Source organism: Meriones unguiculatus, chromosome 2 (genome assembly GCF_030254825.1).
Source record: "Meriones unguiculatus strain TT.TT164.6M chromosome 2, Bangor_MerUng_6.1, whole genome shotgun sequence".
Classification (NCBI taxonomy): Eukaryota; Metazoa; Chordata; class Mammalia; order Rodentia; family Muridae; genus Meriones; species Meriones unguiculatus.
Window position 1 is genome coordinate 169,800,682 of NC_083350.1, and position 26,370 is coordinate 169,827,051.

A 26,370-nucleotide genomic window follows, 5' to 3' on the forward strand; every position below is an offset into this window, starting at 1 on the left:
AGGAAAGGAGAGGAGGGACTGAGCTGGAGATGTAAAGTGAATAAATAAAAAGAAAAAAAGAAAGAAAAACTTAAAAGGTGTTGCTTTGGAGAATCCTTATCTATAATCTATACTATAGCGAATCTATAGTACAGAGAATCCAATCCTGATCACTTGAAAAGTTATGCTATATGGTTTCTTCAGCAGGACAAAGATTGGGTGAATTTTATTAAATATATATTTTGATTAGTTGTTGAACTGTAATGCAAGCTATGACTTGAAATCAGGTATTCCGTGGACCTGTTATGACAGTTTCCGTAGACTTGATATTGACATTTTTCTCTGCATTGCATAGTATTTTGGCTCTTTGCTTGATTTTTAAAACTTTAGAAATTTTAGAGCTTTAGAAATTATTTTTATGCTCAACATACAGTAAGTGAAAATAATCATGAAACTTAGATAAAAAGTATAAAGGTTAGTATAATGAGCTTTTCTCCTAAACACTGTTATGAGTAGTTTGTTTTTTTTTATCATATTTAGTACAATTTTGAGTTTTCTACAATGAGGGTGTATTATTTTTATGACAGGAGAAATTCTGTGCTGCTCAGTGTCCTTTGAGTGCAGATTTCAATAGTCAAATCAGTCTGTGCTAAGCAGGCAGAAGAAGAACAAGTGTTCCTTCCTGTAGATAGCTTCTATGTTGCTGCTGCTTGTACATAATTCTAAAGAAGTGTAAATGCTAGCCAAGGGATTAAGAACAAAATGAAAGACCACGAAAAGTGAACACAGAAGTCGGTTGACTTCATGAAGGAACTGACAGTTCTGGAGCTGTGGAAGTGTAATAGAGAAAACCCTACTGGAAATGGTGTGTTAGTAACATGACAAAGTGAGTGAGTGATGTGGAGAATCGAGTTAGAGAAATGCGTAAAAATGGTCACTAACACATGGTGATTGAAGCTCCGTTATCAAGTTCCCAAAGATGAGAAATACATACAATAATTACTGAGCAGATGACAAAAGGATTTCTTTGTGTGCCTGGTTTAGGTCCTATAAAATGAGAGTGTTGAGGAACTTTTTTTTTTTTTTTTTTTTTTTTTTGTAGAAAATTGCTTAGACCTGAGGTCTGTAGAACTACCTTTTTCAGTCTAGGTTTTAGTGTCTACTCATGTAGAAGTCCTGGGAGAATGAAATAAGTAAAGAAAATTTTAAAAAGAAAGAAGGAAAAGAACAAAACTAATTGGAGTGGGACAGAAGTGAGATAATGTAAGCAAGAGAAAGTAGTGCTACCAAATGGATGGGGCATGGGCTCATTCCATTATTTGTGTGCATAAGATACTGAAGTTGATGAAGAACCCGAATGTCCTGACTCAGGGGAGTCACTGTATCTCCAGGAAGGATAAAGGAAAAAGCAAATGACCTCTCTGTCAGTGCCATCCATGAAAAATAGTACATTGAATTTCATCAATAATCAGCTGCCATAACCCCCTGGGGTTCAGCATAGACCAAAGAGCTTTCATCTGCAGTCCCCACTCATGGAGTAGGAATAGAGAGTCATGTTTTATGAAAAAATTAGAGGAGTAAGAGAATTATTCAGCTCTCACCATCTCAAATATTCCAAAAGCTGTTATTTAAGGTTTGGCTCTGGCTTCCTAGTAATTATAAATGTTTTCAATTTTAGGTGGGTTATACTTCTTCCTGCTCAATTCTTAGTGACAAATTCCAATTTCCATCTTATCTTCGTGTAGTACCCAGTGACACAGTCCAGTCCGAGGCCATGGTGTATCTTATCAAACACTTTGGTTGGGTCTGGGTGGGTACAATTGCAGCTGATGATGATTATGGAAAATATGGAGTAAAATCCTTTAAGGAAAAAATGGAGGCTGCCAACCTCTGCGTCGCTTTCTCTGAAACCATTCCCAAAGTCTACTCCAATGAGAAAATGCAGAAAGCTGTTAATGCAATCAAGGATTCCACTGCCAAAGTCATTGTGCTTTATACTTCTGACATTGACCTCAGCCCTTTTGTGCTAGAAATGGTTCATCATAACATAACTGACAGGACATGGATAGCCAGCGAAGCCTGGATTACCTCCGCTCTCATTGCAAAACCAGAATACTTTCCATATTTTGGTGGAACTATTGGATTTGCAACACCGCGAAGTGATATACCAGGGTTAAAAGAATTTCTTTATGATGTGCACCCTAGCAAGGATCCGAATGATGTCCTGACCATTGAATTCTGGCAAACTGCTTTTAACTGTACCTGGCCCAATAGCAGCGTGCCTTATAATGTGGACCACAGAGTGAATATGACTGGTAAAGAAGACAGATTGTATGACATGTCTGATCAGCTCTGTACTGGAGAGGAGAAGCTGGAAGATCTGAAAAATACCTATCTGGATGTGTCTGAGCTAAGAATCACCAATAATGTCAGACAAGCTGTGTACGCTATAGCTCATGCCCTGCATCGACTCAGTATGTGTCAACCCGGACTTGGTCCATTTGTACCAGATAAAACCTGTGCATATATACCTACCTTTGATTTCTGGCAGGTGAGTTCTTTTACTTCATGATATAGCATGTCATTCATAAGTATTCATGCCATTAAGGCTGTTTGCCTTTGTATTTAACAGTCACCATTTTCTTGCATGACCACTTAAAGAAATGGTTTGCCTGTTTGGACTGAATGTGTGTTTTATTTTTTTTATTTATTTTATTTTTTTTAGTTTTCTTTTTTTATTTATTTTTATTTTTATTTTTTATCAGTTACATTTTATTAACTCTGTATCCCAGCCGTGTCCCGATCCCTCATTCCCTCCCAGGCCCTCCCTCCCTCCCTCATCTCCACCGTGCCCCTTTCCAAGTCCACTGATAGGGGGGGCCTCCTCCCCATTCATCTGATCCTGTTTTATCAGGTATCTTCAGGACTGGCTGCAAAGCCCTCCTCTGTGGCCTAACAGGACTGCTCCTCCCTTCGGGGGTGGGGAGACCAAAGAGCCAGTCATTGAGTTCCTGTTAGAAATAGTCCCTGTTCCCCTCACTTTGGGAAACCAATTGGTTACTGAGCTACCACAGGCTACATCTGAGTGGAGGTTCTAGGTTATATCCATACATGGTCCTTGGTTGAATGTCAGTCTCAGAAAAGACCCTGTGCCCAGATATATTTGGTCCTTGTGGAGCTCCTATCCTTTCCCCATCAGACTAACTCCCCTTCTTTCTTATGATTCCCTGTACTCTGCCAAAGGTTTGGTCATGAGTCTTTGCTTTGAAAACACTGCTAGTTAGAGTCTTTCGGATGCGCTCAGTAGACTCCAAGATGAAAAACTCAAGCGATAACACATGCTGGAGAGGTTGTGGAGAAAGGGGAACCCTCCTCCACTGCTGGTGGGAATGTAAACTGGTACAACCACTCTGGAAAGATATCTGGCGCTTTCTAAGACAAATAGGAATAGTGCTTCCTCCAGACCCAGCTGTACCACTGCTAGGTATATACCCAAAGTTTGTTCAAGTACACAAAAAGGACACTTGCTCAACCATGTTTATAGCAGCTCTATTTGTAATAGCCAGAACCTGGAAACAACCCAGATGTCCATCAACGGTGGAATGGGTACAGAAATTGTGGTATTTTTATACAATAGAATACTACTCAGCAATCAAAAAGGAGGAAATCATGAAATTTGCAGGCAAATGGTGGGATCTAGAAAAGATCATTCTGAGTGAAATATCCCAGAAGGAGAAAGACAAACATGGGATATACTCACTTATATAGACCTATAAGATATGATAAACATAATGAAATCTATACACCTAAAAAAGATAATCAATTGAGCGGACATGGGGTAAGATGATCAATCCTCGTTTAGAAAGACAGATGGGATGTGCATTGAATGTGTGTTTTAAGTCTCTATTTATTAACAAAATTATTATGTTTGTTATGAATAGAATCCATGTCCCTCACAAAAAATAATTCCCTTAATAGATAAACTGATTTTTAAAAACATATATACAAGTTAAAGTTAAACATTCTATAATGAAATTAATGGCCGAGAGACTCCAGTTTCTTTCAGAATATGTAATATTCTATTGGATTTATAAAGGAATAATAATAATAATATAGGAACTCCAGTTCCTATCTATAATATGGGATGGTTACTTGGGTTCAAAACACCATGCTCACATTTTAAACAGCAAGAAGGAAAAAAAGGCATGAAGATCATTTCTGGAAATTCTATACATTTTCTTCCTTACACTCACATAGCCATATTTTAGACATGTGGTCTTACTAGCTTGAAGGGAACTAGAAGATGGACTCCTCAAGCAGCGTGAGAACTGGGTGTAACTACTGGGGCATTACCTGTGCCTCTTGTTTTTGGTCTCATGTTGGCTCAGAGTAGTTTGAGTGCTCTCACCCACCCTGGTCTTGCCAAGAGTTGTATCACCCAAGGTTCTCTCTCTTACCTGGACTGCTAATGCTTGAGCACCCCTGCCCTGGTCCTGTGAGCTCTGCAGGATGTCCTCTTAGCATCTCAGACTTGTTACCTCTTCCCTGTCCACCGTCACTTTATCCTTATATAACTCTTTGTTAACCCAACCATCATTGCTTGAGGAGCATCACTTTACCCTTGTATAACTCTCTGTTAATCCAACAGAGTCCACAATGGCTGGGACCACTGCATTTATCTTAGACTTTGACTTTCAATTACTTGCCTCCTGCTTTAAATCTTACCACCAGTCATATTCACTTCGTGGTGCTGTTTCCCTTCCCACTTTCCCCCATGAACTTGATAATTTTGATCAGGATGGGTCAAAGGTTTTAGAGTGCTTTCAGTTTGGCTTTGACTACTTTTTATGATTTCGTCGAGTTTATGCATTTTTGGCATAAATAACACAAAAGTAATATTGTATCTTTTCTAATTCCTCCTATCAAAAGTCATATCATAGGCTGGAGGTGTAGCTCAGTTGACAGAGCACTCTGCTAGCATGCACAAAGTGTATCTTCAGTCCCCTAGACCAAACAGAAATCTGGACATGTCATGCTTGCCTGTTATTTTAGCACTCAGGAATTGGAGACAGGAGCACGAGCTGTTCAAAGTTATTCTCAGCTACATAGTGATTAATTCGCTGGGCTACATAAAGACCCATTTTTAAAAAAAAGGCATTTTTTTATGTAAATATCTCTCATTATTGCTGATATTTACTTTGGTAACGTAACTCCAGTAGTCTCACCATATTTCTTTCTGTATGAAGTTGCTATGTTTCTTTTGGGAAGTAATAATTATCTTGCTGAGAATACTTTGAGGCCCTGAAAATGTATTGCTTTTTATTATACTTCATGCCAACTATTTTTAGCACTCATTGGCAATTAAACTTTAATTTGTTGTTATTATTATTACTGTATGTGTGTGCTTTTCTGGAGGTGGGCTCAGTTTCTGAAGATGGGGGCATATGAATAAAAGGACAATGAGCAGGTCCCTGATATAGTGCCCAACCATATCTGGCTTTCAATATAGAAGTAGAAACATGATTCAACTAAAGGTAAGTGATTACTTCTGTCTAGAAATAATCTAGAAGACCTCTATGAATAAATAGGCTTAAAAAAGTCTTCAAACTGAGTTGGGTCTTGTTTATTAGGATACTAAATGAATAAAATAGAGATAGATAGATAGATAGATAGATAGATAGATAGATAGATAGATAGCTTGTAAAATTATATCATGAAGCTCAGAGAGGTGACAGTGTCTTGGCCACTCATAGAGGTATTGGAGTGTCTGTGGATGAGTTTTACCTGGGTTTTTCCAGAAGAGGAGAGAGAGATCCCCTGAAGACCCAGAGGAGTAGGTTGTTTGAGCTTTTGGGGGTGGAATGGTCGTAACTCTAGACAGATGAATCCACAGTGACAGGCTTTGTAGCTTAAAAGGAAAGGAAGACTCAATAAGATCCTGTTCACATAGCTTTGTATGGTCATTTATCATGCAGGAAGTTTTTAAGATTGATGTAGTCTCTAAGTTAATATCAGGAGGTGATCCTGAAAATGTGGAGTCATGTTTGTGGCTGTTCTCATCCTGGCACTCAGTGATAGCCTGGCTTATCTAGCTGAAAGGTAAAACATGCTGAGGTAGATAATGAATTCTGGGTCTAACAGGTGATCTGACTGGAGGAACACCTACCTACTATAGAGGACTTCAGGGAGGTTGAAATAGGTTGTGGATTTTGGAGTAATACAGAATCATAACAGTGCAATTGGGAGAAGAATGGGCCAAGAATGTTGTCTTGAGTACAAGTTTAATGAGATTGCTACCAAGAGCTCAACTGACCCTTTCTTCCTTCCTGGAAGACTGAGAATGTTGGCCATGGTGGTGAAAGCCTTTAATCTCAGCACTTGGGAGGCAAGGACAGGTTGATCTCTGTGAGTTTCAGGCCAACCTGGTCTACACAGCAAGTTGCAGGCAAGCCAAGGCTATGTAGTGAGACTCTATCTACAAAACCACCCAACAACCAACCAACCAACAACCAACCAGCCCCCCTCCCCCCCAAGATGGGAGTTCCAGGCTTAGAGATAATACTTAATCTTGAGAATGATATTAGAAATGAATGCTGGGTGATTATTTGACTTTAAGGACCAGAGGAGCCCAAAGTGAGGGATAATGTAATCTATAAGGGTTATGGTTATTTCTGAGACCCTTTTGGTTTTTTGTTGGGGAATGCCTCTATCTACCTGGTTAAGGTATTCACAAGAAGTAATAGGTATTTAAGTCCCTTGTACAGAGACTGGTACTGTGAATCAGGAGGTATTACAGGTTTTCTGTCCAAGAACATGAGAGGATTGAGAACAATGGGATGAAGTGTGATCACAGTCTCATTTATGGCCCTCTGCTCAAGACTGATTTTATAGGATCTGTCTTTACTGTCAAGATAGGGATGTCACATAGGGTTATTGGGACATATTCCAGTAGTAAGAAATTTATTTACACACGTGCCTCAGGCTTTAAAGGATATTGGGGCCTTTGAAAAAAAATTAAGGTTCTTAAGAGTAATTGTGACAATAGTGCCTGCTGGTGAGCACCCAGGAGTGGAAGGATTCTCTACTTTAGGGACAACTTGTTGGATGACCTAAGGGTCTATAGTAGAGACTGTAAGGAGGGTGTTTGAAGCTCCAGATGGCTCCAGGCCATGATAGGACATGGGCTTGGTATCAGAAGCGCAGTAGAACCTCTGAGCTTCAAAGAGTTTTAAATCAGCCTGAAACTTAGATAAGGTATCTCTACTTAGGAAGGGATGGAATGATTGCTTAGGACCAGGAAAGAAAGATTTGCATATATTGCAGATAAACGGGTGTAAACTCAGGTTGGAGCTTGCTATCAACATCAATGAGGAGGATCTGGGACTGGAGGGTTGGAGCAGAGAAGGTGGTCAGGGCTGAAAATTTGATGGCAATATTTAAATGAAAGTAACTGTTCTCCATCCTACAGTCAGGGCTACCCTAGTCTCATCCCTAGAGCTGGAGAACCCAGGAGCTTGTAGAATCCCTAAAATTTGTCAGTCCTCAAAGGGAAGGGATTCTTCCTCTCACCCCGCTCCCACCATGCCTCAAAGAAGACCTTACAGTCCAGGAAGAGAACCAGGGACATTTGTCCTTTTACAGGTTTGACTTGGATGAGTACTGGCCTCCCTTCATGAAGGGCAATTATTAACCCAACATTTTGTCTGTAGTACACTTTACAGGTTGGACATGACTCTGGTGAAACCTTGCCCTATGACCTTGAGTGTACAGGCTTAATAGTTCCAGGTAGGCTTATTCTGAAATGTGGCTACCCGATGGGAGCTCAGGAATTTCCTGAAGTGCATAGGGAGCTTTAATGCCACTGCCGTTAAATATAATCTGCCTCTTGTTCCTTTCTTCCTCCAGTTTGACCCTTCTGGCCCTTGAAGTCTGTTTCTGGTAATGAAAGCCCTTTTAAGGCCATGCTTAGAAAGGTAGGGAGGGTAGTCTAGGGCTCCTGGCATACCTTTTGAAGCCTTTGTCTCATGTCTAGAGAGGCTCCGCTTCTAAAATATACAGCTGAGATGACTTGGTCTCTGGACTCACAGGGTCCAGATCAGTATACTTGAATCCAGTTTCAGCTAGCCTTCAGTTAAAGAGGGCAGAGTTTTGGGGAGACCCACGAGTTGCCTCTGGCGGCTTGTTACATTTACTATAGTTCAGAGTAATCTTTATCATTCCTTTTAGAAGATAAGAACTCAACAAATACCTCCTCTTACATTTCTTAGCTTGGTGGCCTAATATGACCAACAGGGTTCTGTATCAGTAACAGCAATGGGGTTTGGGTTATGTGTATGAACCTCATCTGTCCAGGCATGTATGAAAGATCAGATGCAGGCCTTTCAATCATGCATGCATCATGTAGTCAGCATGACACAGTTCTGAGTCAGCTCAAAACCCTCAGGAGCCTTCAGAATTCACTAATGAAGTAAGTTAGAGGAATCCTGGAGTAATTACCCTAGCTTGGAACACACACACACACACATAAAACCCGATAAGTCCATTTTTGTCTAGGGATGGAACATGGTGAAAGTCCCCTCCCACATTAGCATGTCTATTGACATTTTCATTGTGTCGTTTCAGTTTTTTTTTTCTCACAGTACTGACATAGACAATCTTCAGTTTGATTATTAGTGTCTGTTTGTCTAGCTGCTCCATTAGGTTGAATTTTGAAAAGGAAGGAAGTTTTTTTTTTTTTTCACCTTCGTATCTCTGAAACCTGGTTTGCAGGCGATGGTGAGGCATTTGTGTGGGAAACGGGTGAGTTGTACTGGTACTTATACTAAGCAGGAGGAACAGGGTACCACTATGGTTTAGTATGTGCCACTTTTATTACAACAAAAATATTCAACGTGAACATACTATAGAGAAAAATAAAAATTTCTGAGTCATCATACTTTTAAAAATAAGCTAAAATTACTTATTTAACTTAGCGTATCAAAATACTATTTAATGTGTTATAATAATTATAACATAAAATAATAACTGTTAACAAGATAGTTTACACTCTTTTTTTTTTTTTCTGTTTGTTTTTCAAGACAGGGTTTCCTCTATATAGCCCTGGCTGTCCTAGAACTTGCTTTGTAGACCAAGATGGCCTCTTGAACTCAGAAATCCACCTGTTTCTGCTTCTGAATGCTGGGATTAAAGACGTGTTCCACCACTGCCCCATGACAGGGCAGGTGTGGTGGCACAAGCCTTTAGTCCCAGCACTGAAGAGGTAGAAGCAAGCGGATCTCTAAAGCCATCCTGGCCTACAGAGCAAGTTCCAGGACAGCCAGAGTTACATACTGGATCGAAGCTTCAGTAAATTCCACCATCTTCTCAGTTAGCATACAGAGTAATGGGCTACAGGATGGCATTTTATTCATATGTTCTATTCATCCTCCTTTCCCAGGATTCTTTACTCTCCTGTTCCTTCTTTCCCCATCTTGTCTCTGCTTCTGCTTTCGTGTGAAAAAACACTCCACTACGCTTTCTCTTTTTCCTTAATGTTACTTCTCCCCTCTTGTGTTCCCTCTCTAGTTTCATCTTTCTCTCTGTCTCGTCCCCCCCCACATAAATCTAGCTGTTACATATGAGAGAAAGTGTGTTGTCTTTCTGATTGTGTCTTATTTTACTTAACTGATGATTTCCAGTTTTATTTATTTTCCTACAAATGTCTTGATTTCATTTCTTTATAGCTGAATAAAATTAACTTTAAAAAAAGGTTATTTTAATTTCTGTGTGTGTGCATTCAAGTGAACATTTGAACAGTGGGTGTGGATGCCCAAGTGTTCCCCCACACTAGAGTTGCAGGTGGTTGTAAACCATCCAAAGTGGGTGCTGGGAACCAAGCTCCAAACTCCTGGAAGAGGAGAAAGTGTTGTTAACTGCCGAGCAATCTTTCCAGTCCCCAAATTTCATTTTCAATATTTACCACATCTTCTTTATCTATTCTCCTGTAGGCTGGTTCAGTAAACACGGATGTGCAAGTCCCTCTGTGATCTTTTGACTTAAAGTGCTTATAGTTGGGACACAGAGTATTTCCACTTGCAACTATTTGCAGAATCATGCTCTCATTTCCATAGTGGCTGCAGCAGTTTATCATCCTCCCGGGAGTGTGTAAAAGGTTCCTCTTTCACTGCTTCCTCACTAATGTTTATTGCCATTTATTTTCTTGATGATAGCCATTCTGACTGCAGAGAAACAGAATCTCAAAACCTTTTCATTTCCCTAATGGCTAAGGATTTTGAACATTTTTCTTTAAAAGGCAGCATTTATTAAACATTAATATTTCTTCTTTTAAAACTTTGAATTATTATATTATTGTGTACGTGCATGGGCATGAGTGTGACAGAACTCCCATGCCTGCAGGTGTCCGTGCAGGCATGTGTGGTATGGTGTGCATGTGGAGATGATAGAGCACTCTGTGGAGGTAGTTCTCCCTTGTGTGGGCTCCGGAGTTGAAATCACATTGCAGGCCTTGAGAGACAAGTGCCTGGGTCACTGAGCTGTCTCTCTGGCCTACTGATTTCCTCTGAGAATGTTTATTCAGTTCGTTGTCCTATTTAATGATGCTTGTATAGACTTTAACTTTGCAGCTGCTTGCATACATTCTCTATCAATTCCTTGTCTTATGCCTCTTTGTACTACTTTGCATACTACTGTGGTCCTTTCCAGAAAGCCCCCTCCCTCTACAAACTGTAATGTTTTAAGAGTTTCACATTTTCCACTGAAGACATGGATTCATCTAGACTTTGCTTTCATGCACTCTCATTTCACTTTTCTGCACGTGCATGTCCTATTCCACAGCACATTTATTAAACTGGCTGGTTTTCCTCCAACATACGTTTTGACAGCTTTGTATAAAATTAGGTGGCAGTAATTGCGGGGCTTTAACTTTGGACCCTCCGTTCCATTTGATGTCTGTCTTGTGTTAGTGGCATGCTATGTTATTGCTCTGGCTTTGTAATGTAATTTGACACCAGGCCTTGTGGTTAGTTAAAAGATACTTTAGCATTGATCTTCCTCCTAAAGATTTTTAAAAATTTATTTATTTATTCTCTTTACATCCCAATCGCAGCCCTCTTTCTTCTCTTCCTGGTCCCACCCTCCCTCCCTGTTCCTCCTGTCTCCTCTCCCTCACCCCTTAGAAAAGGGGAGACCCCTGACACCTACCCATCCCGGTACATGAAGCTGCTTCAGGACTGAGCACATCCTTTCCACGGTGGCCTGGCAAGGTAGGGGAAGTGATCAAAAAGCATGCAAGGGAGTTCTTGTCAGAGACAGCCCCCATCCCCTCACTAGGGAGCCCACATGAAGACCAAGTTGCCCACTGAGTTCCTGCATGGTTCTTGGTTGGTGCTTCAGTCTCCTGAAGGCCCCCTAGGCCCAGGTTAGTCGACTCTGTGGGTCATCTTGTGGCGCTTCTGTCCCCTCTGGGTCTTTCTATCCTTCCACAAGACTCCTTGAACTCTGCCCATGTTTGACTGTGAGTCTCGGCATCTGTCTCAGTCTGTTGCTGGGTGTGCTAGGCTCCTGTCTGCAAGCATAGCAGAATGCCATTAATAGTGTCAGGGATTGGCTCTCCCTTGGTGTGGGTCTCAGGTTGGGCCAGGCATTGGTTGGACATTCCCTCAATCTCTGCTCTATTTTATTTTATTTTTTTATTATTAGTTACATTTTATTAACTCTGTATTCCAGCTATATCCCGCTCCCTTATGCCCTCCCAAGCCCTCCCTTCCTCCATCATCTCCTCCCTGCCCCTTTCCAAGTCCACTGATTGGGGAGGACCCCCTCCCCTTTCATCTGACCCTGTTTTTTCAGGTATCTTCAGGACTGGCTGCAAAGTCCTCCTCTGTGGCCTAGCAGGACTGCTCCTCCCTTCGGGGGTGGGGAGATCAAAGAGCCTGCCATTGAGTTCCTGTCAGAAATAGTCCCTGTTCCCTTTACTATGGGAAACCAATTGGGTTACTGAGCTACCACGGGCTACATCTGAGCAGAGGTTTTAGGTTATATCCATACATGGTCCTTGGTGGAGTGTCAGTCTCAGAAAAGGCCCCTGTGCCCAGATATATTTGGTCCTTGTGGAGCTCCTATCCTTTCCACGTCATACTAACTCCCCTCCTTTCATATGATTCCCTGCACTCTGCCTCAGGTTTGGTTATGAGTCTTAGTATCTGCTTTGATACACTGCTAGGTAGAGTCTTTCAGGGGCCCTCTGCAGTAGGCTCCTGTCCTGTTACTTGTTTTCTCCTACGTCCAATGCACATCCCATTTGTCTTTCTAAGTGAGGATTGATTATCTTACCCTGGTTACTCTTTCTTGTTTATCTTCTTTAGGTGTATAGATTTCATTATGTTTATTGTGTCTTATAAGACTATATGAGTGAATATATACCATGTGTGTCTTTCTCCTTCTGGGATACCTCATTCAGAATGATCTTTTCTAGATCCTACCATTTGCTTGGAAATTTCATGATTTAATTTCATGATTTCCTCGTTTTTGATTGCTGAGTCGTATTCCATTGTGTAAAAATACCACAATTTCTGTATCCATTCCTCCATTGAGGGACATCTGGTTGTTTCCAGGTTCTGGCTATTACAAATAAAGCTGCTACAAACATGGTTAAGCAAATGTCCTTGTTGTGTACTTGAGCAAATTTTGGGTATATGCTTAGGAGTGGTATAGCTGGATCTTGAGGAAGCACTATTCCTAATTGTCTGAGAAAGCACCAGATTGATTTCCAAAATGGTTGTGCAAGTTTATATTCCCACCAGTAATGGAGGAGGGTTCCCCTTTCTCCACAACCTCTCCAGCATGTGTTGTCACTTGAGTTTTTCATCTTAGCCATTCTGATGGGTGTAAGGTGAAATCTCATGTCATTTTGATTCGCATCTCCCTGATGGCTAAGGATGTTGAGCATCTCTTTAAGTGTTTCTCTGTCATTCTATATTCGTCTACAGAGGATTCTCTGCTTAGCTCTGTACCCCATTTTTTAATTGGATTACTTGATTTATTGCTTTTTAACTTCTTTAGTTCTTTGTATATAGTGGATATCAGCCCTCTGTCAAATATAGGGTTGGTGAAGATCCTTTCCCAGTCTGTAGGCTGTCATTTTGTTCTGACGACAATGTCTTTTGCTTTACAGAAGCTTTTCAGTTTCATGAGGTCCCATTTATTGATTGTCACTCTTAGAGCCTGTGCTGTTGGTGTTCTGTTCAGGAAGTAGTCTTCTGTGCCAATGAGTTCTAGGCTCTTCCCCACTTTTTCTTCTAACTGCTTTAGTGTATCTGGTTTTATGTTGAGGTCTTTGATCCACTTGGACTTTAGTTTTTTGCAGGGTGATAAATATGAATCTATTTTCCTTTTTCTGCATGTAGATATCCAGTTGGACCAGCACCATTTGTTGAAATTGCTGTCTTTTTTCATTGAATGGTTTTGGCTTCTTTGTCAAAAATCAAGTATTCATAGGTGTGTGGGTTTATTTCTGGGTCTTCTATTCGGTTCCATTGATCCTCCTTTCTATTCCTATGCCAATACCATGCAGTTTTTATTACTATTGCTCTGTAGTACAGCTTGAGAACGGGGATGGAGATACCTCCAGATGATCTGTTGTTGAACAGGATCATTTTGGAGATTCTAGGTTTTTTGTTTCTCCATATGAAGCTGAGAATCTTTCTTTCAAGGTCTGTAAAGAACTGAGTTGGTATTTTGATGGGAATTGCGTTGAATCTGTAGATTGCTTTTGGCAGGATGGCCATTTTCACAATGTTAATCCTACCAATCCATGTCTGCTCTATTTTTATCCCTGCACATCATGTAGGCAGGGTAAATTTTGGGTCAAAGTTTTTGTGGGTGGGTTAGTGTTCCCCTTCCTCCACTATGAGTTCTGTATAGTTACAGGGTGGCCTTCTCAGTCTTCATGTCCTTCACTACTCGGAGTCTCAGCAAGAGTTACCCCCATATCTTCCCAGGAGCCTACACTGTAGTAGGTTTCCAGCTTGCTTCAGAGATGCCACCACCCACTCTTTCTCTTCTCTCTGCAAGCCCATCCCTACCCTCATTTCCCTCAGTACTCCCTCTCCTATCCTGTTCCCTCTCTTCAAGCACTTCCACCATCTATTCTCTTTTCCCTTCTTAGTGAGATCCAAGCATATTCCCTTGTGCCTTTTTTGGGTGTGTGAATTGTAGTACGGTTACTCTGTACTATATGACTAATATATGATTGTGTGTGAGTACATGCCATGCATGTCTTTCTGGGTCTGGGTTACCTTACTCAGATGATCTTTTCTAGTTCCATCTATTTGCCTGCAAATGTCACAATTTCCTTTTTTTAATAGATGAGTAGTATTCCATTCTGTAAATAAACCATATATATATGATATATATATATATATATATATATATATATATATATATACATTCTTAGGTTGCAGGACCTAAGAATGTTTCCAGCTGCTATGAACATAGTTGAGCAAATGTCTCTGTGGTTTTGATACTCTGTGGAGTATCTTCAGGGTGTATGTCCAGGAGTGGTATAGCTGGGTCTTGAGGTAGAGCTATTCCCAATCTTCTGATAAAGGGCCAGACTGATTTCCAAAGAAGTTGTACAAGTTTGCATTCCCACCAGCAATGGAGGAGTGTTTTCCTTTCTCCACATCCTTATATTGGCTCTTGGGCATCTTTTTTTTTTAATTTTATTTTTTAAGAATTTAATTTTCCCATAATAATAAAAAAACTGAAACAACTTCACTGCTTACTGTTTCCACACATTCACATTGTTACTTTGAGCAAGTGATATAATACTTTTTAAAATATTTTAATTTATTACAATTTTTTCACTTTGTATCTCAATGTAGCCCCGTCCTCATCCCCTTCCAATCCCACACCTCCTCTTCTCCTCCCATGTCCCTCCCCCAGTCCACTATTAGGGGAGGTCCTCCTCCCCTTCCATCTGACCCTAACATAGCAGGTGTCATCAGGATTTTTAAAACAATATTTAAGAACAATTGTTGTTTTAGCCATGTGTGGTGATATACATATTTTATGCTAATAAATTTTAACATTTTTTCTAGTTCTGTAAAGAATGCCATTGGAATTTTGAGGGGATTGCATTGAATCTACAGATTATTTTCAGTAATATAGCAATATTCACAATGATGATTCTGATATTCATGAATATGGAGGATATTTCAGTTTTCCAGTGTTTTCAGTTTTTTGTATTTTAAGACAGGATTTCACTGGGCAGCACTGTCTGATATGGAACTTGCTATGTAGACTTGTCTGGCCTCAAATTCATAGAGATCTATCTTGTTAAATACTGGGATCAAACTTGTGCCCCATGTTTGGCTTCAATGTTTTAAGTATTTATGGTAAAGGTATTTGACTTCCTAGTTGAGATTTATTCCTAGGTGTTTTTCTTAAATTAGCTAATGTGAATAAGATTTTGTTATTAATCTTTTTCTTTGTATTTTTTTTGTGTGTGTGTGTGGATTTTCAAGTCAAGGTTTCTGTTTGTATCCCTGGCTATTCTGGACCAGCCTAGGCTTGAACTCAGAGATTCTCTGCCTCCCTAGTGCCGGGATTAAAGGGATGTGCCACCACTTACTGGCAATTAATTAAATAAAATTTAATCTTAATTTAAATTATTGTATAACATCTATTTTATTTAAATAAAGTCAAACAGATATAGTTACTATTACATTGATTACATATAATATGTTTAATTTTGACATTTTTATACATGTGTAATCATATTCACCTGGTAATCATCTCATGTCCTTTCTTCTAACTTTCTACTTTGATGTATTTTTTTTTTTACAAACAAACTAAAAACTCTTTATTTTTAAACATGGGTGAAAATGTTAAAATTTAGAATAATTCATAAATGCACAATATTAACACATATGCTTTGTGGACCATAGGTCTGTGTTTTCTGGCCACCAAAAAAAAAAAATCCCAAACATCCTGTGATATAGACTGAGCTGCTGAGACCCCCTCCTGAAGCCTGCAGATATCTGTTGGGTATAAACGTAACAGCAACCCCCAAAAAGAAAACATTTTCTGTATGATATCACCAATCCTCCCTGTTTAGCTGACAGTCTTTCCCACAACTGCTATCTTTTTTTTTCAATACAGTTTATTCAGGAACCTTGAACAATCCTTGGACCCTGGGGAAAGCCAGCCCACAGCTTAAATAGCCTCTGGGTAGCCAACCCAGGCGTGCCACGTGGGCAATGCAGATAGGTCCACATACATGGAAGCAAGCCAGATCCTCAGCCTTAGCCAAATGTGGAATTGTTCCTGACAGAGAGCACTCACCATCGGGAAGGTGGAAGGTGGAAACCAGCTCCATCTTTAAGGCATAGCATTCCGCAGCTCTCTACAGTTCCCCCTTTTTGTTTTAGACGCATCAGGCAAGAGTAGAGGTCTGATCTCTGATATTAGAAATAAATTGGGACTTTGTACTGATGTTCATTTAGGTGTCATCCACCCAAAGAGCATCAGACCCCTCCGATACCTTTTTCTCAGAGGCGGGACCTGGGGCATCAACCCGCATGCAATCAGACATGCTCTTCTCTGGGTCCAAAGCGGCTGACCCTGAGTGCAGTGCTTAGCCTCGTATCCTGAGCGTAACATTTTAGCTTTTTATGGTATCCAACCATGCTTGGGGAGAATGTCCTGCTTCAATGGCTATAAAGGCCTGAATGATCATGGCTGCATCACACTGTTGTGAGACTCTAATCTTGCATATATACCACAGGCAAACCAAGGAGACCAACACCAGAAGGCCTGCTAATGCTCCCATGCCCGCCCATTCCTTCAGATGATTCATGGCTGCAGCAATCCATGTTGATAATCCTGTGGCTAGTCCTGCGTCCACTCTGGTAGAATTTACTGTGACAATGGCCACTCTCAGCTGCTCCATCGTAGTATCGAATTCTCCAGTCCAATTACCTAAAATATAGCTCGACAATTGTTTAGACAGATTTGCAGCACAGGAAAAATTCTCATGTTATATGCGAGTGACTCAAAGTCCAGCATATTTTCATTGACAGCCAAGTTGAGCGATTTGCCATAGGGTATCAATTTGCTCCTGCACGAGGTCAATCCTCTGATTGAACACCATCAAGCTTCCTTTTAGTTGAGCATTAATTCCTTTATGTACAACTAAGGCATGAGCTACATTGGCTAAATGATTATTCAGGGTCTGAGCAGTCTGCCCAGTGTGACTCATGGCTAATGCCCCAGTGGTAGCTCCAACAGCCGCCAATGAGATGGTAGTAACAATGGTGGCTGTAGTTCCAAGATCCCTTTTCTGTCTGAAGAGAGTCATAGCGTGAGGGGCATCAATGGGCACAGGCACCCAGTGAGGCATGCGAGTAACCAGGGCATACCTAAATTCACTAGCATTCCAGCATTGGGCAAAAAAGCAAGTATCATTACCACAATTACTTGGCTCCATCTGGCTAATAATGAATAGAAATGGGGGATATAAACAAACAGGTGTGGGCTTATAGGAAATATTATGAGAAGCCTTAACCCCCTCGTTGGAACATCCTGCATCAGTTCTAGAACTAGCAGTGGTGGTGTCCGAGGTCTGAGTAGGTTCAGGAGACCATTGCCCCCAGGGGCGAGACGTGCTCCATGCCATTTGACTAACTCCATGTTTTCCTCCACTTTTGAAAGTCATTTAAGGTTCTTAAATTATTTTTTTCCCTTTTTTTTTTAAATTTTTCATCAATTACACTTTATTCATTCTGCATCCCCCCATAAGCCCCTCCCTCCTCCCCTCCCAATCCCACCCTCCCTCCTCCCTCTGCTTGCATGCCACTCCCCAAGTCCACTAATAGGGGAGGTTCTCCTCTCCTTTCTGATCTTAGTCCATCAGTTCACATCAAAAGTGGCTGCATTGTCCTCTACTATGGCCTGGTAAGGCTGCTCCCCGCCAGGGGGAGGTGATCAAAGAGCAGGCCAATCAGATTATGTCAGAGGCAGTCCCTCTTCACATTACTATATAACCCAATTGGACTCTGAACTGCCCTGGGCTACATCTGTACAGGGGTTCTGGGTTATCTCCATGAATAGTCCTTGGTTGGAGTATGAGTCTCTGGGAAGTTCCCTGTGTTCAAATTTTCTTGTTCTGTTGCTCTCCTTGTGGAGACCCTATTCTCTCCAGCTCTTACTATTTCCCAGTTCTTACCTAGAATTCCATTCACTCTGCCCAACAGTTGCCCATCAGGCTCAGCATCTGCTTTGATAGTTTGAAGGGCAGAGGCTTTCAGAGGCCCTCTGTGGTAGGTTCCTAGGTTGTTTCCTGTTTTGATGTATTTTTTTTAATGTGTGTGTTTTTCTGTGTGTGTGCATGTGTGTGAGCATGTGTGTGTCCCAATGAGTTTCATTAGGGATGTTTATAGGATAAGTGAGAGTTTGTTCACAGAAGCATTACCAGTGTCTAGACTGCTGAAGAATAAGCCTCTTCTCCCTAGGATCCATCAACTGTACATATATTTCTCAAAAGGGTGGAAGCTGCATAATCTATTTTGTCTTCCATGACAGGGGTTGGTCCAGATCTTGTGTAGGTAGTCATAGCTACTTGAAGTTCAAGAGTGCAATAACTATTTTAAGCCTGGAAAGCAGCCTTCCATACCTGACTCCCACAAACCCCTCCAAGGTTTTGTTTTTTTGTGTTGTGGTCTAAATGTCTCTTCTGATTATATTTCAGAGTTCTTTTTTTGATTGGGCTACTGATACAGGCTAAATCCTCAGAATGACTCAGTGAGGAGAATTCAAACTGTTATAATAGCAATAAAATAAACCCATAAAAGGCATAGAAATGTGCATGGCATCGATTGGAGCCCAATAGTCCATCATCATTGGTCATAAAACAAAAACTAAAAAAGCTACCTTAAGCAATATGCTTTAAGCTAAAAGTAATAGTTAGGGCAGGTGTAAAAATTATAAATGAATGAGATATAAGAAGTAGGCAGAGAAAGTGAAGAAATAGAGGAGAAATAAAGTTAGGTTAGAAAAAGAAAACAAAAAGTGAAGTAAGCCATATGGAGGAAAAGACAAAAGAAAGAGATTTGAAAAAATAAAAAAATGCAAAAAAAACCCTCAATGATAAAAACTTCAAAAACTATAATAAATAAATGTAAGAATGGGCATAAGAATAATAAATGTAAGAGCATTTAAAAAGGAATAAGTTAAAATGAGAATATTAAACATAGAGAGGGTGTGGCAAAAACAGAAACAAAGATAAAAATCAACAACCAGACAACCAACCAACCAAGCAAACACACACATACACACACACACACACACACACACACACACACACACAGAAGTTCAAACACAGAAAAAGACACTAATGAAAAGAAAAAAAAACCAATCCCAATAATGAAAAAGTTTGTAGACAAATTTAATTCATTATTAAGGGAAATAACAAATAGAAACATGGAAAATTTAAATAATACAATATAGTAATAAAAGTGATGAAAGCATAGTAAATAGGAAAAAAGGAGAGAGAGAGAGAGGGAAGGAGGGTGTGTTCACATAGCTTCTTCTAGAGACTTTTGGGCATATGCATATGCCAAAAGTGTCTTTTGGATTTGTGAACTTTTTTCTTTTATATGGTTTAAGTTGTCGTCAGTACTGAACAAGTCTCTTGTACCTATAACTGTTAAGGTTATTTTTATAAATCTCTTCCGTTTCTCTTAGTTTCTGTCATAAACCGGCTATCACATAAATAATTGAGACTCCATTATATTATTTTAATGAGCTTCACAGCATAAGAACTGAACAGTTTTAACTCTATTCTTAATTCTCAAAGCTAATTTGGTTTCTTCCCAGTGTACATTCCAGAGATATTTGCATTTTGTAGCTTCCTGCTCCAGCTCCTGCTTCTGACGTCTCTTGGACCTCTCCTCATGGTTCCTTCGCCCACTTCCTCCTCTAACTCCTCCTCTCCTGGCTAGCAGGAAGCCCAGCCCTATCCTCTCCCCTGCTTAGAGATTGGCTGTAAATTGATTTATTGGCATATCAGCGGACAATTGGAGAGCAGTGTTTACACAACATTGAGACAGGCGATTTTCAGAACACGGATTGCAGCCAGATATGAGGGGTAGAAAAGTCAGTATTTGAATTACACAATAACTGTATACCTACACAGCAGAGCTGTCTTTACCTCACTAGCATTCCTTCTTTGCAGACAGGTGCCTCTGCTCTCTACATCTAGCTTTACATTCCAGAGGTGCTCTTCTGCCTCTCTCAATGGAACCCCAGTGAGACTTCCTAGTTTGTGTTTTCTGGGTTAGCCAATGCTTTAACTGAGATGTACCCTTTGTGCACAGCAAGTGTGGGAAGCGACCACAGTACTGAGATTGATACAGGTGAAGGATATGTGTTCACACCTTCATGAACTCCTGAATAACCTTCTGGAAGGGTGAAGCTGTGGGTTCATACGTACCCCTGGAACTGCAGTCCTATAGCCACAGAGAACAATAGGTGATTTCAGAGTTTGATATACCCACTGTCCTCAGCCTGACACTTATCAAATTCCAGGGTTAGGCTTAGCTGGTAAAATCTGCTATTGACCTAGGCTGGGGTTTCCTCTCCCTTTGCACTTTCTCACCAATGCTGAGGCTCCTGTTTCCTAATCTTTTCAGCATCAGCTACCTTGCTCTATACAATTGACTACTTGATCCTTCTTCCCCTCACTCAGAAGCTGTAACAGGCCAAGTTGAGGCTTCCTGATATGTGGCTTTCTAATCTTAGGCCTGCAGGGTGGCTTCCTTTCGAACAATCGGTCACCTCCGGAGATGGTGCTCAGTGCTAGCTTCTGACACAGAGTGACAAAATGGGCTTTCTATCTGCTGGAGCAATTAGCTTCATATATATATTTACACACACACACACACACACACAACATTTGTTTGTTTTTATTGATTCTTTGTGACATATCATGTACCCTAATGGTGTCATGGAAGCCAAAGGTCTCAAACCAGGCCAATGACTCATTGTAATCAACTATTGGGGTTGGAGAATAGCCCACATTGACCACTCAGACACCAGACTCAAAATGATGAAAGTTTATTGAACATTAAACAAAAACTGACCAATCAGGGACAGAGTGGACTCAGGAGCCAAATTTTATTGCTGGTCTGTTTCTACAGTAGGCTTTTCATATAAAAAACCAAACCAAAGCAAACCAAACCAAAACAAAAACTGAACCAGGTAACCAGGTGTAGGAAGCAAGAGGAGGGAAGCATTACATCATTTTGACCAGCTAAACATAAGAAGAATCAATTTTGTTCCAAGTACTTTGGTAGCTAGGCAAAGCATTTTAAGCTGATTGGCTAGGATATAGGGCAGGGGAGCAGCTTGGGGACTTGCTAGTTCTCCAGCAGAGTATTGTGGTTTTGTTTAAGTAAAACATATTTCATTAATTCAAGCAGAATATTCAACAAGTATTGAATTGTAAGTAAAAGGCTATTCAAGTTTTCAGGCAGGCAGAGCATGAGAACTTGAATTTAATTTCACCTTATGATCGGAATGGAGACTTGAAAACAAAATGGCCACAGTTATGCTAGGCAGTAAGTCCTAGACATGTCTGGACATATCTCAATGTTTGTGTGCCTCCACAGAACGTTTGCAAGAAAATCTGTTCATACAAAAGAGCATACTGTGTGACAAACTTTGACACATAATAGTTTCCATGGCAAGGAATGAGCTCTTGAAGGCTACAACGTGGTCTGGAGGGTAGGACTACATGCCTCCTGGCCCATCTCCCTTAGAGCTTGCCTCGTCTATGCAAGGTGACTTCACGGTTGAAGCTGTTTGGTTTCCTGTTTGTTTGTTTGTTTGTGTGCAAGTGTGTGTTACTCATCTCTTTTCTTTGCAGTTTTCATGTATTCTTTCATATCTGCTCTGGATTTCTGAAGCTCTTCCTTTTTGTTTTTGGTCTTTAGTCTATTCCCCGCCCCCACCCCCCACCCCCAGCCCCTTATTCTGACTTAAACTAGTTTACACAGTGGCGGCTTTTAGTCTGCCACCATTCCAGAGAGTTCTGAGTGAAATCTTTATAAGGCAGTGCATATTTACATTTAGAGCAAATCTCCATGTGGCCAACCATGCTTCAAGTTTGGTTTGCACATGTGGCTAGAGGCTGTCATGATAGATAAAAATAGAGATCAAGAAGATGTACTACAATTGCAAGAATTAAATAAGAATTTGAAATTATTTTCTCTATAAAACTAGTTTTTAGAGTATTGAAGTTTTATTTTCTCCTCTTGCTTTTTTCCTTTCCAGCTTATGTACTATCTGAAGGGAATTCAGTTTAGAGCAGAGGATGGAACCTCGGTGGTTCTGGATGATAATGGAGATTTGAAATTTGGACACTATGATATTCTAAACTGGCAATTAGATGACAATGGAGAAATTTCCTTTGTGACAGTTGGGAAATTTAACTTCAGAACCTCTAAGTTTGAGCTCTTTATTCCAAAGAATTCTACAATATTTTGGAACACTGAATCATCAAAGGTTAGTTGCTCTGACATATTATTTTATTTATATATGTAAGTTCATTTATATGTATTTAAAAATACAAATGAGATGCAAAATACTTACAAATTGTTCTAATTACAAATCAGTTTTCCTGAATAAAACACATTTTAAAACATGTGAAAAAAACATGTGATGATTCTTAGTTTTAATTTTTGAAATATTTTTTTTTGGATTTTAGTATTAAGCATTAATTTCAGTATGTTGCCTTCTCAAGCACTATGACTGTAGTTCTTTTTGAGCACATTTATGTTTTGTTTTTCTGTTGATGTAGTGGTGAGGGGCATTGCATGTGTGTTATATGCACCTGTGCCTCTGTGTGTGTGTGTGCGTGGACCAGAGGCCGATATTGGAGTCTTCCTCAGGCACACTTTATGTTATATTTTTTTGAGCCACAGTTTTTCACTGAATTTGGAGCTCACTGTTTTTAAGTAGGCTGGCTGGCCACTGAGTGCCCGTGACCTGCCTGACTCTATCACTGTCTCTGGGGCTACGGATCTATTTCACCACACCAGCTTTTGTTTGGGCTCTTGGAATCTGAATTCAGGACCTTGGACATGACAAATCCTTCACCAGTAGCCATCTCCCTAGCCTTCCTTTATGGTTATTTTCATTTAACCCATTCTCTCCGTGGCCTTTCATTTTCTTTGTCTCATTCCTAGTCTCTGTGTTACATTACTGCCTTTGCACAAAAACTGTTATTAAACTTCCATTGGAATATATTCTTTAACTCTTTGTTACTTCTGTCTTAAATCCAGAAATATTTTTTTGTTACTTCTTTCCCAAGAAAAGTCAACACTTTTTATTTATTTGAATTTTCTTCTATTGGCCCAAGCATCTTGCTATGCAATTATATACCAGAACTTCTTACTTTTATCTAAATGTGACTTGGCACTCACTGACTAGCCTTTTTCCAGTATTCTGTGTAGACTCTGACAATCACTGTCTAGGATCTTGGTCTCTAATGAGATCAACATTTTAGATTTTATATATGTATGAGATCTGAAAGTACTTACCTTTCCAAGTGTGACTTATTTCACTTAGGATGATAATCTTCAGTTCTATGTTGTCACAACTGTCAAGATTTAATTCTTTTGCTACAACTGAGTAGATTTAATTGTGTTTCTGTACTACATTTTATTTATCCATTCTTCAGTTTATAAACAAAAGTAGTTTCTTGTTTATTGTGACTAGTGCTGCAATCAACATGTGAGTGCAAATATCTATTTGAAATACTTATTTGCTTTCCTCTTGATGTATATCCAATATTGAGATTATGAATCGTGTGGTGTTTTATTTTCAATTTTTTTGAGAGGCAGCCCTTCTGATTTCATTGGAGCCTGTACTGATACACATTCTTTACAGCTATGTATATATCTCCACAAACTCATCAACATGATTTTTGTCTTTAAAATGTTATTTCAAACTGGGCATAAAATAATATTTTAAATGTATTCTTTCAACATTTCAACCTGTTTAGACTGTATTTTGGATTTATCCATTGCTCCTACTTTCTCCCTCTACTTCTCCCTGGGGCTTACCACTCCACTTCCCTCACAAATTCATGTCCTCTTCATAAATTACTGTTATTGTTAGTCATCCCTGAATCCAATTAGTGCTGACCACATGTACACGGGTGTGGGGCCATCTCCTGGGGCAAGAACCCCAAAGTAAAGCGACTCTCCCTCAGCAGCCATCAACTGCTATTAATTTATGCATGGACAGCCATGCATATTCAGAAGACTTCATTTTATAGCACTCCTACCCATCCTCTCCATCTTCTGTTCCTGCCTACCTTTCTGTGATGTTGCCCAAGCCTTGAATAGGGGAAGGTTGATATATAATCCTCCTATGGCTGAACCTGGACAGTCACTGATTCTCACAATTTTGATCAGTCATTTATAAGTCTCGCCGTTTATCTCTACACACCACAAAACGAAGATTCTCTGATCAAGGTTGAGAGCAGTATCTACGGTTATCAACATAAATGTTAATAAAGTGGTTTGAAATCCTAACAATTTAGTCTGGTGTTGTGAATAGTACTTGCTGGGCAAGTGCTTACTACTGGGCTATATTTACAGCCCTTATTTATTTATTTACATCCTAACTGCAGTTTTCTCTCTCTTCTCTCCTTCCAGTCCTTCTCCTCTTCTCCCCTACCCCTATCCACTCTTTTTCTCTTCAGAAAAGGGCATGTCTGCCCTAGAATATCAAGTTGCAGTAAGACTAGGCACCTTTTCTCCTATTAAGGGTAGATGAGGCAACACAGTAGGAGGAAAGGGTCTCAAAGGCAGGCAATAGAGTCAGAAATAGCTCCTGCTCCCGCTGTCAGAAGTCCAACAAGAGGACCAAGCTACACAACTGTAATGTATTTGTGGAGGACCTAGGTCGGACTCCTGCAGGCTCCATGGTTGTACAGCCTTTAATTTTATCTACTTTTTATTGTTTGAGAATTTTATAGGTGCACATAATGTATTTTGATCCAACCCATACCCTTTGTCTTCCCGTTCAGTTCTCCTCTATTTTCCCTCCAAACTTTTTGAACACTTTTTATAAACCCACTAAGAGCTGCCTATATTTGTTTGGATATGGGGGGTCAGCTACAGGATTATGGTAGCCTCTCAGGACCAACATCCCTGAAGAAAACTGATTTCCTTTCCAACGCAGCCATAAGTTGCCAATAGCTTCTTCTCAGCTAGGAGTTGGCGGCCTGGTAACTTATGATGTCTGCCCCAATCCCTGTGGAGATTTTCCAGCTGGCTTGATATTATGTCAGTCTTCTTGAAGTCATAGTTTCTGGGAGTTCTTGTGTGTCCGAGAATTATCATGTCTGCATAACATTGTGTGGAAGTGGTCATCCACTGCCTCTAGCTTCTTCAGTCTTTTTGCCCCCTGTAAGATGATCTCCGAGCCTTAGGAGGAAAGGTGTGGCATAGATGTCCCATTTAGGGCTGAGCACACCATAGTCTCTTATTCTCTGTACCTTGACTGGTTGTCAGTCTCTGTGTTATATTCCATCTACTGCAAAAGAGAAGCTCTCTGATGAGGGTTGAGAAATGCACTAATCTATGAGTATAAACATAAAGACTTAGAGGACTGTTTAATATTGTGTCTATTTAGCTAATAAATACTAATAGGTTCTCCCCTAGGGTATATTGACTAGTCACTAGCTCTGGGCCCAGCTAACCATGACAGGCATAAGGTTCGTTACATGGAGTAGAGCTTAAATTCAGTCAGAAAGTGGTTGGTGACTCCCATAGCTTTAATGCTATTTTTCCAATCGTGACATAGCCATTAATTTTAAAGTCTGTGTTTCAAGATAATTTTGCACATCTCTGAGTACTTTTTTTGGGTGAAAAAAATTTTAACTCTATATTAAGTACTGTGTTATGGTAGCATTCTTCTGTTTAATGGTGGTGGTGGTGTATTTATTTTGGGATAGAATTTTAATTTGGAATGCTTTTCAAATTTTTTCCTTGCAATAGGAAACTTGCAGAGAGGCACAGTTCTATTTTTGGGCATTTTTATGGGTGAGGATAAAGGTTTTTGTGTCACTTACAATGTCTCTCTTTCAGGGCAGTCTGTTCTAATAAAAGGAAATGTAGTTTGGTTGATGAAAAGGAAAGAAAAAACTTTCATGTTTATGACATTATAGTCCAGTCCAGTCTGGTTTCTGATGGAGTCTTAGTTTATATAACTTCTACTTCTTTAGCCTTTTACTAATATAAAAAAAATGTCTCTTATCCTCTTCATGTTCTTCTTAGTCCTTTTTCTGTCTTTTCAGAAACTGTCACACTGGGCCCTTTC

The 26,370-nt window shown here is 40.0% G+C and overlaps 1 protein-coding gene across 1 annotated transcript in view; it reads left to right on the forward strand.

Annotated features, from left to right (window-relative positions):
* The window catches only part of LOC110566506 (vomeronasal type-2 receptor 1), a 40,479-nt gene that overhangs the window by 5,839 nt on the left and 8,270 nt on the right, over positions 1-26,370 (forward strand). Inside the window, exons 3-4 of the mRNA XM_021664362.2 lie at positions 1,658-2,530; positions 22,312-22,542. Coding sequence (XP_021520037.1) covers positions 1,658-2,530; positions 22,312-22,542 — 1,104 coding nt within the window. The remainder of the gene's footprint in view (positions 1-1,657; positions 2,531-22,311; positions 22,543-26,370) is intronic.